The sequence below is a fragment of the Lygodium microphyllum genome, chromosome 1, assembly GCF_053477565.2.
Source record: "Lygodium microphyllum isolate KBCC chromosome 1, Lygodium_microphyllum_v1.1.10, whole genome shotgun sequence".
NCBI classification, from domain to species: Eukaryota; Viridiplantae; Streptophyta; class Polypodiopsida; order Schizaeales; family Lygodiaceae; genus Lygodium; species Lygodium microphyllum.
Genome location: NC_141135.1, coordinates 32,721,913 through 32,741,981, shown reverse-complemented (window position 1 = coordinate 32,741,981; position 20,069 = coordinate 32,721,913). Strand labels below are relative to the sequence as shown.

The window sequence follows — 20,069 nt, the reverse complement described above, 5'->3', positions numbered from 1 at the left end:
CAGCCTACAGATGGGCCAGTTGTCATTTATTGTGACAACATGAGGAGTATACACTTGGCAAATAACCCAGTCTATCATGCTAGAACAAAGCACATTGAGGTGCATTATCACTATGTGCAGGAGAGGGTTTTACTAGGTCTTATTGATCTAGTTTATGTCAGCACAGAGGATCAGGTAGTTGACATATTCACGAAGGCATTGGGCGCAGAGAAGCTGCGCAAGTTCAGAGACCTGCTTGGTGTGCAGGAATTGGGATTGAGCTCGAGAGGGAGTGTTGAGATATCGAGCTCCACTCGTGATACGCCAAGGTGACCGTTGTGTATTTATGTCACCGACTTGTCAGTTGCAGACGCGGTTGGTACACCGCCCATGAATAATAGCTATACGATAGCTATCCTTATCTACTCTAGTTCGTGGCTCAGTTAGTATGCCACCTTAGTTAGTTGAGTTTGGTTTGAGACCCATATATAGGGTTCTTCTATTTCTTTGTACTTGAGTTCTTTTGGCTTACACAACTAAGAAGAGGAAAACTGTTTTCAGCCTCCACCCTTGTGTGTCTTCCCCCATTGTGCAAGCAAGAAAGCTTCAAGCGAGACTCCTTCCTTCTCTCCCACAATCTTGACAGTGTTTTCATGACAGCAAGTATATCTTCAAGGCAACAATGAGGCATTCTTTTCTTGAAAGAGATTAGCAACAAATCAAAGAGCTTATTAGTGATGCATGATAACCATAACAAATAGTATTAATTGGTAGCTAATTCTTACTCATGTTCAATAACTAAGTTGTGATCTGATAGTCACAACAAGATGTGCAACCGCAATAGTCCCCACATAAATACAAGAAGCACAATAGATGACATAAACTATCTCCCACTTTTTGATGAAGTTCAGAAGCTTAAATCTTCGGAGTAACCAATAACTAGTCAACTCATATTTGAGCTATCAATGCTATCTCAAAGCATCAGCAAGAAACCATGAGCTTTAACCATGAACAGTAGATTTGAAATAGCTCATTGAATGAACTATAGCTCCATCTAATGGTGTGTTTTCATGACGGCAAGTATATCTTCATGGCAACAGTGAGGCATTCTTTTCTTGAAAGAGATTAGCAACAAATCAGAGAGCTTATTAGTGATGCATAATAACCATAACAAATAGTATTAATTTGTAGCTAATTCTTACTCATGTTCAATAACTAAGTTGCGATCTAATAGTCACAACAAGAGGTGCAACCGCAATAGTCCCCACATAAATACAAGAAGCACAATTTTTGATAGCTTACATGGATAGCAAAGATTCAAATCAATATACACATGCAACTTGCTCATGGCAGTGATCTATATAAGAATGGCTATCAATTCATTGCAATAATAGATCTAACACTTATGAACTCAAGAAAATAGCAAATCACATGTAGCTACAATGTATGAATTAGCAACTCCCTCCAATCTTAAGCAACAATAGATTTAAACTAAAAACACGATGCTTGTTGGCTAGCAATGGCACAAATATACCAATGTGGATGGTAGCTCCTTTATTAGCATAGAATGACAATAAAATAACCAACTGTAAGAAGTCCAAATCTGGAGCAACATTCATGCTCAGAGCAACTCCCATAAACACTGTGAGTAGCACCATTAAGAGAGAGAGTAGCAAAACAACTCATTGGGAGCAATGAGTAAGAAGAGACAGGCAACTTTAGGAGTTCAAGGATCCATATATTTCATTGCTCAAGATACCATGTTAAGATTTGAAATGAGAGAATGAGAGGAAAACTACACAAGTACAATGACAAAATGAAGTATAAAGAAAATGACATGTTTATTTATGAAAAATGGATGCCCTTCTATAGGCATACAACAAGATAGATTAAGGTTTACTAATACAAAGATAATGTTTGGTGGCTAAAGTGTATTCACACACTGCAAGGTGGGTATAGGGAGACTCTCCCTTTATTGGTTGATATAAACCATGGAATAAAATAAATTAGACTAGACAATATATATATCTTGTGCAACCTCCAAAGAACATCACGTATTTGTAGTTTTAACACAAGCAACCTTACAAAACCTACAATTTGCAACCAAGCCAATACCAAGTGCACCATAACCAAAACATGAAGCCTTTTTCATTGTATGCACGACAATAGTTGTGATCTACAAACTATATACAAATACCCTCCTTGTTTGCAACCTGGCAAACACCTTGACTCTTGCAAAACCAAAATCTATAACCAACAAACATGACCAAATCTATAGTATATCCCAAAACTGCTTCTTACCAACTTGCAAGAGCAAAATGAAGACCAAGACAACCTCAAATGACAAAAATAACTACAATAAACCCTAAAAGGCAAGTCTACAATATAAATATATGCATTGCTCTTCAAGCTCACCAAGTTTCATTGCAATCGAACATTGTAACCCCTACCAATCTCAAAAGTCTCATATAACTATATTTTAAAGCAAATCAAACAAGATGAAAGAGCTTCTTACCCATTGCTTGCTTGCTTGCTTACTTTTACACCCCATCACCTTGACCTTAACCTTCAATTGAACTACTACTCTAATACATATAAACAAATGAAAGAAACGAAGCAACTAAGAGCACACACACACAATAAAGAGTTGAGCACACAAAGAAATAGAGATGAAATCTTCTTTTTTTTCTTCCACACAAAAATACTTGATCTACAACATGATAAAAAACTAATATAAAAGTACTAAAATATATGCACAAACAATCACTAAATGTGAACATACTACGGATAGATGAGGTGGCACAATAAATATGCCATAACTAAGAGTAAATTATATAGGTGTCGTCCAATTGTAAAGTCACTAGCATATCCTACATGTTAGTTACCTAACATGTCAAAAAGTAAAATCCCGCACATCACTAAGATATGTAATGGATGCCAACTCACATAAAGCTCAACATTTGTGCATGTGTAACAAACATCTCTCTATCTATAGTCCGCCGCCACATACACATGGATGCCAACTCACATAAAGCTCAACATTTGTGCATGTGTAACAAACATCTCTCTATCTATAGTCCGCCGCCACATACACATGTACACACTATAAGATCACTATCAAAGCAACTTGCCGCGAGTGTTTTCTCACACAGATGTGCTCTCTCTCTCTCTCTCTCTCTCTCTCTCTCTCTCTCAAAGCAACATAGGGTAGGCGTAGCTAGCAAGTTACTATTCAAGCTGCCAACTTCCTGCTAAATCTGCAGGTTCGCATGGTTTCGGGTTTGCCATCAGAGTGCAAACTATAAATCCTTCCGAGCCATCAGGGAAGGCATTGTTCGAAAAGGTTAGTTCTCAACTTCACAGGTGTAGAGTTTTCTATGGGGCAGCACAACATTTCTTAATTACAAACTCATATTCTATTTCTAAGAAATTTTCTGGCCCGCGCGGACTGGTAGTCTGGTTGTGAACCTTAGGCCTGGTGGAGACAGGTTCAGAACTGTCCAACTAAAACTCACACAAGTCACAACCTTCATTGTCCTCTCCTGTTATATTTCCATTCCACTCACTTTGAAAGACATACAACTAGCTGTTATTTCCATTCCATTTTACTAGAAAAAGCCAGTACTCTCGGCAAATCAGTATGCAAAAACAAAAAGAATCATACCAATGCACGTGGAAGGACACCAATAATAGAACTATCTTATCAGTATGACTACTTTAAATTATCATCACATGCAACATCGGTTTACAAGAATGGAACGTACACATTTCGTGTCCATCTTATTAAGGCCACACGTTGGGAGTCCAGTTGGACTTCAGCATCATCCAAAGTCGCCATTGTGACAAGACAGTGACAGTGGGAAGGACAATACTTAAATCCTTGCACGCTTAAATGCATTCATAAATCACAAGAATTCTGCACAAATATAGTGACTGGCTGTACATCATGTGTGGATGTCCAAAATTGGGTATATAAACCTGCTAGAGTTCTGCACAAATATAGTGGCTGGCTGTACATCATGTGTGGATGTCCAAAATTGGGTACAAAAGCCTGCTATAATAGCTTTTCTATACAAGCTACACACTTTAAAACGTTTTGGCAAACTGTATAAATGGCCGATGAAGGGCGCATTTTATGATCCTGCCACACCAGTACTGCCTTCATGACTTTACATCATCAGATTTTCCATTCAAAACTTTTGCTGACTTGCTTCCAGTAAGACCTGAAAACACACTTTTGACAGACTGAGAAATCTTCCCAGTGACAGACTGGATAATGCTTTTATTCTGATGTGTGGCTGCTTCATTTTTGACAACAGTGTCTGCATTTTCATGGACCACAGCAGTTGGCAAATCCTTCTGCTTCTCCTCTCCATGTGCTTCTGCTACAGATCTATGGTCAATTGTCTCCACTGCATAAGCACCTTCATCAGGACTCTTCTCCACTTCTTTGGTGGCCAGATCCACTTGGTTATCAGGTTGAGAAGCCTGTGCTTGCATTGTCATATTGCTATCAACTCCTGGAGCCTGATCTTCAGAGCCTTCCTGTCTTACTCCATCACTGGACAACATAAAAACCATAACAGGAACGGTTTATGTGATAGATTACATATGAAACATAGAATTGATTGTTCCCAGGATCAGGTCCAAGAAACTTCTAACACAATTTATTCTATTCTCATTCCCCAATCTCAGGTATCCTCTACGAAATCCAAAATAGATCAGCGAATGCTTGATACACCTCGAATCAGAGAACTTTCGAAAAGAAAGTACAATCTACATGCAATGGAGCTATGTCCATGAACAAGGCATCAAGCCACGCCACAAAATCCATAAATGAAGCACAAGAGACTTGGAAGAAAGAAATTATTGTTGTTACACTTAATGAACTTGAAGCACAAGAGCCGTAAGAAAAAACAAACAGACTAGTAAGAAAAAGCATACATACATAAGGAATCGTAAGAGGAAGCATACAGGCTGCCTAAACACATCTAATGGTCGGAGAAACACACAGGCTGGTAAGAGAAAACATACATACACACTGAATTTGAAGCCAAACAGTCTTAAGAGAAAACACATAGGCTCCTCTGAACGCATCTAATGGCAACAGCATAAGAGTTTCCCATTGTGCACAATGACTAAACTAAAAATTTCCAGGATCGAAAACGCTTGACACAACAGACGTTTAAAGTAGACTTGTAAAGGTTATGGTACATGTATCGATTTAAACAAGCAGCACCTGGCTGTCAACGATTCCTTGACGCTGTCACCGGCATCCAGGGGATGGTCTTCCAAGCCGAGTTGAGAAATTTTCTCTTCGAGGGGCTAACAAGAAGACACAAAAACAGATTCCGACATCGTGAGGGCAGATACGAGATGATTCGATGGAGAGAGAGAGAGAGAGAGAGAGAGAGAGAGAGAGAGAGAGAGATACCTGCGTCTGCCGAGAGTCAATGGACGCCATTGTTCGAAGCGACAAGATGTTACCAAGGACGTACACAGACAAAGAGGGGGGCGAGCGGGGGCGGAGAGGGACGATCTGTCAGTGTGAGAGAGAGAGAGAGAGAGAGAGAGAGCTCTCTGGATATTTCGAATTCGAGCTTTGCGAGATACTTTAAAGGCTCACGCGCCAAGTGTCCCCCGCCGATCTTGCTGGCATCTTCCAATGTTTAGCAGCCACGTAGCCCTACGTGGCACATTACCGTTCGCTATCATCTACGCCCACATTCCAATCTCAGAAGAGTACTCTACCACCCAAGGCCCCCCTTGCCAACTAACTGATTATTCAAGATTTTGGAATCAAATTACACGCATTCTTCATTTCATAATCAAAACAGTTGTAAAGTTGAAGGTTTTAACCAAATTTTCCCAATTCAGTTTACATTCAAAGCCTCAATTTCCATGTACAATATTAGAATCAAATTATAAGTACTTTTCATTTCATAATAAAAAAAGTTGTATAGTTTGAGGTTTTAAACCAAATTTTCCCAATTCGTTTTACATTCAAAACCTCGGTTTCCATGTACAATATTAGAGCCTCGTGAGAACATCAAAGACTTTTGTGTCTTGAAATACCACAATACCAAAGGGAACCTACATGCAAATTAAACTAAATGGAAGAAAGTTGCTTCCATAACCAGCAAAGAATGTTGCACTTTTTCTCTTTGCTTTTGTGGCAATCAATTGATTGATCATGTGGAAGTGAAAGATAAAGTGATGCTGATGAGGGATTTTTTTGCTTGTGTGGTGACAAGAGTCTCATATTCATGTTTTTAGAAGTGGTGGAGAAGAGGGCAATTATGTTGCTTATGTAGATGCACAAGTCCTAAATTCATGTCTATCAAAGCCACATGTAGTAGCCTTGCCCTTAAGGAGGACCAATTTTAAAAAAGCCAATGCCCCCTAGGAAACAAATTATATTATTGATAAAACCAACATATGAAGCTCACACAAAGCCCTACCTTTTCTCCAAGAAGTAGGTTCAATAACATGTCCAACTTTAGTAGAGAAGCAAGAGAAGAACTTGGCAAGTACACAATCAAATAGCTCCTAAAACTCACAAATGTACATGGTATTATCAACCCACTTGAAGATGCAATGGGTTAAAATTTGAACTACTCAACTTGACAAGAACTCAAAATTGTGTGTGCGCAAGGTAGCACAACCATATGCAGCATTATTACTAGGTAATGCACACTATAAGACTATAGGTTAAAAGTCTCTCTCTCTCTCTCTCTCTCTCTCTCTCTCTCTCTCTCTCTCTCTCTCTCTCTCTCTCTCTCTCTCTCTCTCTCTCTCTCTCTCTCTCTCTCTCTCTCTCTCTCTCTCTATATATATATATATATATATATATATATAATATGATTAAACTTTTTAATTTAAAATTTGTCGAACATAGTTTTTCACACACTTTGAGAAGGAGATAGAATAAAAGAGAAAGAGGCAGAGAGAGAGAGAGAAGAAGAAGAAGAAGAAGAAGGATAAAAAGAAAAAGACGGAGAGAGAAACGGGAAAAAGAGGAAAGAGAATAGTCTTTTTTTAATTAAACATTTTTCTTCTCCCTCCCCCCTCACCTCCCTTTTTTAAATTAAAACCCCCTCCCCTCTCTCTCACTTATAATCTCTCTCTTTCTTTTCCCCATCCCCTTTTTAATTAAATTATTCCCCCCTTCCCCCTCTCTCTCTCTCTCTCTCATGTGTAGGGCCTAGGTTCTCTCTCTCTCTCTCTCTCTCTCTCTCTCTCTCTCTCTCTCTCTCTCTCTCTCTCTCTCTCTCTCTCTCTCTCTCTCTCTCTCTCTTTGTGTGTGTGCGAGCACATGCACATGTGTGTGTGCATGTGTGTGCACACGCATGCAAGTGTGCGTGCCGCACGCGTTCGCATCTGTGTGTGTGTGTGTGTCATCAAATTCTAAAACCAAAGTAATCAACTTGTTAAATATCAAGATTTACAATATGGAGAGGACTAAGGCAACCACCAAGAATTGTGGGGCAAGAATAAATGCAATGTAAATTTCCAAGTTTTCAAAAGATACTATATGAAATTGGAAATTACAACATTCTTCGAATATTGCCATGTAATGCACTATCATGAGCTACCCATTCTTCAAATATTTCCATGTAATGCATTATCATGAGCTACCCACAGAAATATCTAAAGACAAATAACCTTATCCATCTTCCACAAACAAGTTAGGAAAAATCCAATCTTGATGAAGGGTTGAACCTATTACCTACAAAACCATCCATAGTAATGGGTTAGTAAGAATAGACACACCATTACGAGATGTAGGTGTCAATAGTTTAACACTAGTTGTCATTCCATCACATAAATTTTGTTACCAAACCTGAGTAGCTAATGAGATGACATGCTTATTTTGCAAACTGTGCTTCTAGCCACAATAGTAAGTAAAAGATGATGGGAAGTCTAAAAGAGAATGGATAGGGTGCCACATATGGTAGAGTGCACATTATATAGAAGTCATATTGGTATAAAATACTTTTGATAAATATATCGATGTCCATTTTTCCATTTTTTTGAGAATGTTAAGTACATGAAAACCCTATTACTACCTTCGCATTTTATTGTGGGATTGATGGAATCAATATAAAACGTCATCTACATGTTCTCCATGAGTCTCATTGCAGTAGGCGACTCATTGTCTTTGTGTAAAGGCTCGTCTTTTAAACCCACATAAAAATATGTATAAGCATGGGTATATATATGCAAGGTGCTCACATATCATTCATTTAAGAGACATGCTTGTTGATGTTGTATTCACATTTTCAGACTAGTTATAGATCCTTACCAACTAGACCATGCATGGATGAACTCAATAAGTACAAGTTTACTCCAATGTGTTAAGACTCATCAAATAATTGTTAGGCAAGCTTATTTTCCCATGAGTAAATTCTTATAGATATAAGATAATTTTAACATCATACAAGGCCATAAACAATCTTATAAGGGTCCATGTATCCATCTTGTCCACTCAAGATTTTATGCATATCCTTTCTAGAATGATAGGAAAAACAATTACTGTTACCATGCCCATATGTGAGGAATTTGAGAAACAAGGGCTTTTTTTCCAAATATATGCCCTCAATTCATATAGGTTATGCAAAACATCCATTGTCTGCCAAACATATTCCTATATCACAAATTGTTGGGTAAGGAATCGATGAAGTCCCAAGCATGGTAGAACTAGAGAGAGAGAGAGAGAGAGAGAGAGAGAGAGAGAGAGAGAGAGAGAGAGAGAGAGAGAGAGAGAGAGAGAGAGAGAGAGAGAGAGAGAGAGAGAGAGAGAGAGAGAGAGAGAGGAAGAGGAAGAAAAAAGATTGTAATCATCATGAGTATTTGTGACATAGACATACCTTATGTTGATTGCATGTATATATGCATAGGTATTTCATTTGATACACTATGAATCTCATGCATCCACATGTGCCATCAGTAATCATGAATATGTTTAAAGAACCACAAGGCTATTTATATTCTTGTGAGGGAGACATTTTGGAGTTATGAAAATGTATTCCATAAGCTAGCTACATCATTAGCAACCTAGATCAACAATCATCCACACAATGAATATGTAGAAAGAGAAGTTATAAAAGCAAGATCTAAGATTTTTTATTATCGTAGGGCCATTTAGGAGAGGGCAGCCGACTGTCATCTTGCACGAGCCATGATGGTTGTGGTTTCCACCATCCTTCATGAGTCTCAATATGTTTCGAGAGGGAAGGGGAAAGGAAGTCAAGAGGAACCTTGCTTTTAGGGTTAGGGCACCTTATCATTCAGGGCTCCTTTACAACATTTATTACCTATCCCAAAAAAATATTTAATCAAAATATATAATCATCTTTTACTTGCACATGATAGTCTCAATGGAGAATGTGCATGTGTGCAAGTGTGGTAGCAATGGAGTGTCAATTGAAAAGTTAGAAGAGCAAGAGATTACAAAACAACAATGAAACAAGGCTACCATGGTTTAATAATGTTGTTCACTATGAAGTCATAACAAATTGTTAATTGGGATGTTGCAAAACGTAAATTGCTAAGCCCTATGAATCACAAGTTCTTGCTTTAAAGCCCAAGGTTGCTAAGCTCTACCCACTTGTTTTTGGCTTTAAAGTAATAATTGAGACAAAACTCAATGTCTAGTTTTCATAGCACTTCAATGTATCATTTACATCCAAAAGTACCATGCATTGTGAAGATTCATACTCCATGATGTGTTTGTGCATTTATGATTGTCAAGGTACCATCGAAAGAAGTCTATATTATATTAAACCTCTACTAAGGTGTCTAGTTGACCCGGGCGCTTAGTGTTTAGTTGACCTTAGCTTGATGAATAATAGGTTCAAATATGTGAATGTGAACTTTACCATTGTTCTCACAATGCGTAGCCATTCTTCCATTAGAGCTTTATGTAGTAGTGAGTGGTTTAATAGCTCATTCAAAATTTGTGCATTATGCAACTTAGCTCCCAAGTAGGGGCTATGTATATGAGGTCATGCTTCATCGTATTTTTAGACCTTCAACATTCTATATTGATCATGGTGTGGACCCATGTGGACTTGCATGGGTCATTCTTTTTCTAATGTCATGCCACTTTTAAAGAAGGCATTATTATCATGGTGTGGCATTGCATGGGTCATTTTATTAGTTTGAACCTTAATTTGAATGTGATCGAACTCTTCATCAATTGTTCTCTATAAGCTCTTCCATGTGGGGTTTAGGTTGAGCATGCATGGGCTCTTTTGAGACTATTTTTATAAAAGGCTTTATTAGTTTGAGGTGTTTTTATGTATTAATTCATGCTCTTCCCAAGTATTCTATTATGTTTCAACTACTATTTTGAAGCTCCTATAAATGCATTGTATAGATCATTCAATTCTTTGAGTACGTGGGTATAGACAATCCATGTTTTTGTACTTAGCCAATAGGAGAGTTGAATTTTGAGAGGTGTACCTTGATTGTATTTTCCTTGTTCTTAGTATTGCTAGGCCTCTAAAGTTGTATCTACTTTGATCAAGTAGAAATATTGAATGTTGTAGCCTTGATCTTTTGTTTGTCCATTGTGGATGTGTCTACAAGCTTTGTTGTGTGATTTCAAGGGTAGTCATTTCTCTTTGAAACACTTGCTTGCTTCCTAGTCCTCTCTCCACTTATTCTTCACAATAGTGACTAAATTTAGGACTTCCACCCTTCAGATTGTATACTAGCTTCCCTTCGACTTGGTTGTTTGTCCTTAGATTCTCCCTTTATTAGCACACAGTAATGAAAATATGTTTTGCTTCTTAGTGCTCCCTTCACTCTCTTCACAGTAGTGACTAAATTTAGGACTTCCATCCTTAGGATTGTATACTAGTTTCCCTTTGGCTTGGTTGGTGTTTTGTTTGCCCTTAGGTTCTTCCTTTATTAGCACATGATAATGAAAATATGTACATTTAGTCATGGCCTAGGTAGCTAGATGGTGTGATAGAGCTATTTGAAAGGTGAGAAGGATCGAAGCTTGCACGCGAGCTATGGCGGGAGAGCAAGAGCAAGAAAGAGAGAGACAAGAAATGGGAACTCCAACAGTCACAATGTGTGACCGGGCCTTCCTTTATTCAAACTGTCACTAAAAGAATAAAGAATAAAGTGACGTGACGGGCGCCCGCCACCTGCAGTGTGCAGTGGCGGGTACTGTCAGTGTAGTAATATACGGGGCGGCACGGCGGAGGCGCCTTTACCCCCAACAACCTCCCACTTAAAGGCGAATCTGCCCTAGTGAGAGAGAAAAGAAAAAGAAAAGACAGTACAAATGTACATAGGTACAAGGGATGAGGAAAGGCGACATCTCATCCAACGCCCATCAACCTCCTGAGGAAGGCAAAGCGCTCAGTAGTGAGGCTCTTCGTGAGCAGATCTGCAGGATTCTCGTCAGTGGAGATCTTGACAAGGTCAACAGACTTGTCCTCCACGACACCACGTACTCCACGACACCACGTATGAAGTGATACCTCACCTCAATGTGTTTCGTCTTCGCATGGAAGACCAGATTCTTAGCCAACTGAATGGCACTCATAGAATCCGAATGCAGTGTAGGTGTAGCATCAATCCCAAGGTCAACAACTAGACGGCCTAACCATATGGCCTCCTTGCAAGCCTCAGTGGCTGCAACATACTCGGCCTCAGTGGTAGACAAAGCCGTACACTTCTGAACCCTGAACATCCAAGAGACAGCCCCTCCAGCATAGGTGAATACATAGCCAGAAGTGGACTTCCTACTATCTGCATGTCCTGCATAATCGGAGTCAGTGTACCCCACGACCCCTGTATCCTGGCTGCCATAGCAAATACACATATCTGCTGTGCCCTTCAGGTACCTCATGATACCCTTCACGGCATCCCAATGTCTGCTGCCAGGTGTAGCCATATAGCATGCCACAACACCAACTGCATGCGCAATATCTGGACGAGTGGCTATCATGGCATACATCAAACTGCCCACGGCTGAAGCATAAGGGATCTTGGCCATCTCGGCCCTCTGCTCATCTGTCTGCGGACAATCGGCCTGTGATATCTTCACATAAGAAGGTAATGGACAGCCAATAGGCTTTACGTCCTGCATGCGGAAGCGCTCAAGGACTTTATGAATGTACTCCCGCTGTGAGAGATACAAAAGCCCCTGATGCCTATCGTGCTTAATGCGCATCCCAAGTATATGTGAGGCCTGTCCCAAATCCTTCATCTCAAAGCTCTTCTTCAGCTGAGATTTAAGAGCATCTAGCTCATCATGAGCTTTCCCTGCTATCAGCATATCATCAACATAGAGTACCAAGATAAGCAAACTGCCATCACGGGCTTTCTTCATGTAAAGACACGGATCCATAGCACTCCTGCTATAGCCCTGTGACTGCATAAAGGCATCAAACTTATGATACCATTCCCTAGGTGCCTGCTTCAAGCCATACAAGCTCTTCTTCAACTTGCACACTAGGTGCTCCCTGCCAGGTTCTGCAAAGCCCTTAGGCTGATCCATATAGATCTCATCATGCAAGTCCCCATGTAGAAAAGCCGTCTTGACATCCATCTGATATAGATCTAAGTCAAGCTGTGCAACCAAAGCCAAGACTAAGCGCAGGATGGTCATCTTAACCACAGGAGAGAAGACCTCATCAAAGTCCACACCATGTTCCTGCTTAAAACCCTTTGCTACCAATCTAGCCTTGTATGCCGGCTTGGGGTGTCCAGGGGTACTTTTCAGCTTGTACACCCACTTGCATGGCAAAGCCTTCTTGCCCTTAGGCAAGGCAACCAAATCCCAAGTCTCATTCTTATGCAGGGAGTCTATCTCAGACTGCATAGCCCTCTCCCAGGAGTGACTGTCACCCCTGCGCATAGCCTCATCATAAGTGAAAGGCTCTCCTGCATCTGTAACCAAAACATAATGCATAGAGGGCTGAAATCTGTCAGGTGGACGTCTGTCTCTAGCAGACCGTCTCACTGCAGGCTCTGCTGCCTGTCTAACTGCCTGTCCAACACCCTGGCCCTATGGAGAAACTGCTGCAGGCTGTACTACTGGCTGTGCTGGAGCTCTAGGCTCCTCCTGAAAGATCACTCTGCGGATCTCAACCACCTTCTCAGGCTGCATGTGCATCTTGTCTTCATGGAAGACGACATCATGGCTGCGTACTATTTTCCGCGCCTGCGGATCCCATAGGCGAAAGCCCATCTCTCCTGACTCACCATAGCCAAGGAATATGCATTTAATGCTCTTTGGATCCAATTTACTCCTCTTGTCCTTGGGCACATGGCAGAATGCCTCACATCCAAAGACACGGAGATGCGCATAAGAGGGTGGCTTACCAGCCCAAACTTCCTCTACAACCTGAAAATCCAATCCACTGGAAGGCAATCGGTTTATGACATGCACTGCCGTACTAACTGCCTCAGCCCAAAAACTCTGGGGTAGGCCTGCATGGCTAAGCATAGAGCGTACACGCTCCTGAATAGTCCTGTTCATGCATATCTCTCAAACAAAGAAATATTAGCTCAAGCTTTGAATAGGACAAATCTTCTATACTCAAGATGCTTCAAGTTGGCACAACAGTACATGACATTAACTTATGTACATGGTAGCATTGTTGATTCTTCCAAAAATAGTGCAAATTTCATTGCGTACAACTCAAATTGATCATGCTCTCTGTGGTGTGCATTATTTCTAGAGCTCTATGAGGACTTCTATAGCCATATAGTCCATTAACCACAGCCAAAAGTGCTTGCAGAAATTATCTATTTGTTGCTCGTAATAAACTCTACAACAAGTAGTGTACCTCTTATGGTAGCCATAGCAAGAATTTATCTAAGATTGTTTTCTTCATTGTACCCTCTTTAAAATACTCCTTTGATGCAATTACTTTGCTAAAAATCTAGTGAGAGCTTCATCAACCTCTATTTCTCTTCATTATAAGATGTGGAGCTCAGAAGTATAATCTAACATTAGACATCTCAAGAAGAAAGAAGCAAAGTTGAAGAATGCCATTAAGAACTGGGATATTGAGTCCACTAAGAAGTGTAACAAGCAAAATATCCTTGAAGCTAGAAAAAAATGTAGATAAGGGAATCCTAAAAAATACAGCTCCTCGGATTTCATACTTAATAACCAGAGCTTGTATGGCACTAGAATACCATATGAAGATTGTGTTGGGGGTAAAAAGCCACACGTACCTAGCCATCTACATTTACTTGTACTTACTACCCCCACACACTTGTACATTGCAAATGGTAGCCACCCCTCACAATGCCACTTTATTCTTTATTCTTTATTCTTTCTATAATAATAGAATAAGGGAAGGTAGGTCACACATTGTGACTGTTGGAGTTCCCACATGTGATATTGCTTCTCTCTTGCTTTTGCTTGTGCTTCCACTCCTACTCCACCTTTCAACTAGAATTAGAGCAAGCATTCAAGGAGCTTCATTGTCATTCACTTTAGCCCAAGTAATGAGCTTCATTCATAGCTTCCATGGCAGCCACTCAATGAGGTTTGCATCATCTCCATTGCTTATATGATCATTCCCACCCTTTATGGCATTGTTCAAGACCTTTTTGAGCTTCCATGGCAGCCATCCAATGAGATATAGATCACCTCCATTGCTTCTCTAATCAATCCCACCCTTTTCATCATTGTCAAATACCTTTTCAACATTTATTTAAGCTCTAGCAAGTGAGGTTTGAGCTTAATGGTAGCAATAAAAACCCAAGGATAGCTAGGGTGATTTGCACCAATAGTTGTCTTGGCTATCTTCTCTTGGTTCTCTTCAATCCTACTCCATCTCCAACACTCTCCAAGCTTTGTCAAAGCTTGGTAATCCTTGGCACTTGCTCTTGACACTTGTGGCCTCAAACTTGAGCATTTTTTAAAGGGTTTGAAGTTAGTCATTGACCTACAATTCAAAATAGGTCGGATGTTTCACTATTTGAATAGGAAGCATTTACTTATTTTATGCTCTAGTAATGCTTGCAGGGCCTGTTTATTGTGCTCGAATGATGCATTAATGCTCAAGAAAGGATTTTAGATTAATTAAAGCTTGTTAGCTCGGTTCTTGAAGGGCTCTTTACTGTAATATCATACGAGTAGCAAGCATTTGTAGTGAAAGCTTATGTATTGAATACTTACATATGCTTTGGGGATACTACATTGATATATTGATGCTTGGCATTGGTCATTATGGCCGAATATGCTTATTTTGAGGTCTAAGCTTTGGTGGTTGCATATTTATAATGGCTACTTTCTTTGAAACTTTCTTTGTTATGGGCTTGAAGGCTTATTGCACGTACATGCTCTTGAATGTATTGCTTTATGTCATTCAACACTTGGATATAATGAAGTTATGCATTGAGCTTTGCTTTGCTCTCCAACATTCTAGTTTTCTTTTGTGGGAGCACTTTGATATTTTCTTGCAGAGCTTGGACTCTTGAGCAAGTGGGAGACTCTTACTTGTTATGTATATATTCTTAGTTGGTTATGGTCTGCATTGTTCATGCAAACACCAATGATTGTGGGCTAATTTAGATTTGGTTTGTATACCTCATACTTCCTCCTATCAGATGGGTTTGTCAGCTTGGATGCAGTCTTGATTATATACTTGAGCCTCACTATTCATATCTAGTCAAGTAGTAGATTGGCATATCTTTGTTCTTTTCGGGAGATCTCGTATGCACAGTTGGATTATGTACATGCTACTCCTTTTGTTTGGGATTGCTTCTACATATTTGACGTCTTTGGGTGTCTCTAATAATATTTGGTGCCCTAGTGCTATATTTTGCACTACTGGTTGCATTGTATATCCTAGTTACTACTTGGATATTCTTGGCCGTGGGAACTTGGTCTTTTACTCATTTGCCTATAGTTGCACATTCATTTATTGTAGTTTTGTGACTAGCTATGCTGAAATTTTAGTTTTGAGCAGTTCTTTCAGAGTAAACACTTGTTATAGGCATCATGCGATATCTATTTTATGAATAGCTATATCTTGCATTCTATCAGGCTACCTTTTGCAGTTGGATTTGGGCTGATTTTGGGGCTATTTTACTATTATTATAGCATCATGTAGTTTTATGACCAGCTGTGCTGAAATTTTAGTTTTGAGTAGTTCTTTAAGAGTAAACATTTGCTACATGCATTCTATGATATCTATTTTGTGAATAGCTATATCTTGCATTCTATCCTACCTCTTGCAATTGGTTTTGGGCTGATTTTGGGGCTATTTTACTATTATTATAGCACCCTGTTTACTCTTTGCTTTGCATTTATCATGGCATCTACTATTGGGTATAGTGTCATCTTTAACATAGGCAAGTTAGATGGCACCAACTATAATTATTAGAAGACCCATATTTTGCAGTTATCTATGTAAAAGAAGCAAATCCAACCATTGAAATGCAAAGGCATAAGGCCGTAGGAGTTTGATGTGGAGACATATGCTGATTTGGATGAGCTATGCAAGTCTACCATTATCTTGTCATTGTCTAAGCAAGTTCATTTTAATGCTATTGAGACCTAAGGTAGGTGGTGCCTATGATTTATGGCAAAAGATATGTGATCTTTTGACAAGCAAAGTCATGCATCTTAGTTTTATTAGTGAAAGAAGCTTGTGAACCTTCATATGAAGGAGGGCACTCCTATGTTCACCCATTTGAATGAGTTCCACTCCATTTTCCTCACCTTGCACCCTCACCCACAAATATTTGACTTGCTTATATTGATAAACAACCTAGATCTTGTAAAGTTTCTCTTTGAACAACATTGCCATCCCACTTGAGCCTTGATTGTTATGCATGGTATGCTTTTCCATCATATGTGCTAAATCCCAATCACATGTGGAAGTGAGCTATGTGTTCCCTAGTGTATCTCTAAGTACAAGATGATATTACAATATATGAAAGTCTCCTCAAATGCACCTATGTCTAGCTATAGAGATCCATTACAATCCTTACTACTAGTTTTAGGTTGGTCCTATAGGTCTCACACCCTCATTTCCAATTTCACTACTCTTCCTCCCTAGCTGCCCTAATTTTGGGCATACATTCCCTCATTTGGGCTAGCTAGGTGGGGTTAGGTCATCTCCCAAGAGCACACTTATTGCCTTTAATGTCCTATAGTTTGCTACAAAATCTTTCTCATCTTCTAGTGTGGGAAAACACGTCATGAGAACTGATTCATTTGAGCTTTCACCAATTCAAATTTGCTTGTTTGGTTTCTTACCTAATCTCTAAGTTGATGTGTGTAGTGTTCCCTTGACACCAATCTTTCCACGTAACTCTTTAGTATCTTCCTCCATCGCATCATGAGTTTTGAGCCCAACCACTCACACATGAAATGAGCACACCTTCCTATGCTATTCTTCTTCCAAAGCATAATTTATGATAGTATTTGTGGGAGTTGAGTTCACTTGTTGTTTCCCCTTGTTCAACACATGCATCTATTGTTTAGTTTTCGCTACCTATTTTTGTGTCTTCTTGAGTAGTTCTACTGAAGAGGTCACTTATTTCTCGATTTTCTCCTTATTCTCCTATAAACAGTGGACTTCTTCTCTTAGTTTAATGAACTCCTCAATTACGTGTGGTTGGATTTTGCCTTTCTTTAGCCTGGGACCTTCTTCCACCCTCTTTCTAAGTGTGTTGATCTCCTCATTTTGTGCTACAACTCTTGCACAAAGTGACATGCACTTTGGCATCTTGATTCACTCGACAAGTTGTCAATTTATTATATTGAGGATATTGCCACTTTTCTTCTTGCTATGTATGTTTTGATGTTTTGCTACTCTAATCTCCTCAGATCTTTGGACAATCACCCCTCTCTGGATAGGTGTTGTGTGTGTGACTATAGTCTCAAAAAAATCAATGAGTTGTGATTGTCCCCCCCCCCCCCCCCCCCGCGGCCCCCGGGCCCAAGAGTATTTGGTTGTACAGAGCCTTTCAATCCCAAGTAGGAATGGGTCCAAGAAATGTTGGTTTAGGGACTTATTGACTAGTCTAAGGGAGGTATATTCTCTAAATAGTGTGGGATATCTAGCCCAAAGTGTATTATAGGCCCTACATTTGTAGATGTAGCCTCACTCTCCACTTCCTCTTGGCATAGTCTATTGGTCCTCTAAACTTTAGGGACATAGGCTGCCTTCCCAACCTCAATCTCTAGCTAATGAGAAGAGACTTTAAGTTGGCAAATGGAAACCTGCATCTCATGTGGCATATTCTCAATGAAACCATCCATTGTAGTACTCATAAAGTGATCCCTGTAGTGTAACATATTTGGGAGGAGGGGATGTTGGGGTGAGATCCATGTATGTTGCATGTGTATTTGTTAGGGTTCTTATCACATAACTATGTTCCTCTTAGTGTGAGAGAGGTGTATGAAGGGGGAAGTTTGGGTCATATTGAAAGGGGGGGGGGGGGGGGGGGTGACCCATGTCAATGCCATATCTTGTGAGGTATTGCTCAACTTGTGAGTAACATGAGGTCTCATATCTTGCATGTGCTAGCTATTTGGAAGCCTCGAAAGCTCTCCTGGTAGTCTATTTGGTTGCATGCCACATATTCTGTGTATGAAGTTGATGGTTTGAAAGAGGGCCTCCAACATCATGGGGGCCACAATAAACTATGCTCTAATGATCTCATATGGAACTAAGGTATGTTGCACATCATTCATGAAATCATGATAATATGTGGTCTCTCAATTCATAGGTATGTACCCATTCCAAGGGTCCAAACAGCATGCATCATAATTGGTTGATCAGTGTGTCAAATAGCCATCTCCATGTGTAGGGCTCTTGGAAGTGAACTCAATCCTGGCTTTTTATGGCTAATATTGCATATCCTCATGTTGGTTGGTTTCTAGCAAATGTGACCCCCAAGTAGACATATACATCCATAACCTCCACCTTTCTAGCTCTTAGAGTGAAGATAGATCTTCTTCACATTGGGGCTTATATGTGAAATATTAAGTTCTTCGTTTTCTACAAACACATACACACATAGAGGTTGCAATATATATATATATATATATAACTTTTAAATATATGTAATTTTATAATTGTTAGTTAGACTTGTATTGTTGAAAAACCATGTAGCGGTTTTTGGAAATAGTCTCGAGAAATGGGCTATTAATTTATATAAAAGATAATAGATGTACCGAATCACTTGAGCCATAGTTCAATTTGTAAATAATTGTGTGCATTGCATGTGGGTAAAAGCATCGTGTGCATTCCATGTGGGCTGAGTGATTTGTGGGGTACTTTCATCAATAGGTGACTTTGACTTGAAATGGGGGTCTTGAGCATGGGCCCAATGAATAATGCAAGTAAATCAAAAGGCCACACATTTTCAAGAAATAAAACTAAGCATTTTTATATATAGTATATTATGGAAGCAAATAGATATTTTATTATTCCTTTGGAGATGTGGTGCATAGGGTTTGAACTCACCTCTAAAACTAACCAGTTCCCACACATCAAGCTCAAAACTTTCCTTTGGAGATGTGGTGCATAGGGTTTGAACTCACCTCTAAAACTAACCAGCTCCCACACATCAAGCTCAAAACGTGGAAGAAGAGAGTGAGGAGAGTTTGGAAATGAACACACTGAAGGAGATTAAATGCTCACTTATCCCAACTAGGGAAAGATTGGCTAAGGCCATTTCCCCTATGTGCCCCCTATGTAATAGGGTGGAAGAATCGTTGTTACACCTATTGTGGAAATGCTCGGAAATAAAACCCATGTGGAGGGAATTGAAAGATTAGGTGGATAAGGTGGGGTTCCATGGGATTATTCTTCCATAGTTGATCTTGTTTGGGACCCAAGGTAAGTTGAACAAAGTATAATTAGCCATGTGGGATGTCAATTGTGCAGTTGGGATCCGATATATCTAGAATTTTAGAAATAATAGAGTCTTTCAAGGGACTAGAAGGTTTTGCGGGCTAGATGCTGCCATGTGTAAGAAATATATTTTGGTAGTCTTTAGGGGGTTGGGCAAAAATGATAGAATATTTAAAGCCTTATATATAAGGCAATGAAGATGAATAGCTAGACTATGACTCGTCTCTACTA

At 39.6% G+C, this 20,069-nt stretch overlaps 1 protein-coding gene across 1 annotated transcript; it reads right to left on the bottom strand.

Annotated features, from left to right (window-relative positions):
• Positions 1-3,774: 3,774 nt before the first annotated feature.
• Positions 3,775-5,549, bottom strand: LOC148040977 (uncharacterized). The gene is made up of 3 exons (XM_087675287.1): positions 5,414-5,549; positions 5,219-5,304; positions 3,775-4,540 (listed from the first exon to the last, which is right to left on the bottom strand). The coding sequence occupies exons 1-3, from the start codon at positions 5,441-5,443 to the stop codon at positions 4,141-4,143; spliced, it is 516 nt and encodes a 171-aa protein (XP_087531413.1). The 5' UTR covers positions 5,444-5,549; the 3' UTR covers positions 3,775-4,140.
• Between the last annotated feature and the right edge of the window lie 14,520 nt (positions 5,550-20,069).

Bases quoted from the DNA above. Each gene is read 5' to 3' on its own strand.
- LOC148040977 (XM_087675287.1), bottom strand. From the start codon at position 5,443: ATGGCGTCCATTGACTCTCGGCAGACGCAG. The intron at 5,305-5,413 runs GTATCTCTCTCT...TCTTCTTGTTAG, and splicing joins TTGACTCTCGGCAGACGCAG to CCCCTCGAAGAGAAAATTTC. The intron at 4,541-5,218 runs GTGCTGCTTGTT...TATGTTGTCCAG, and splicing joins AAGGAATCGTTGACAGCCAG to TGATGGAGTAAGACAGGAAG.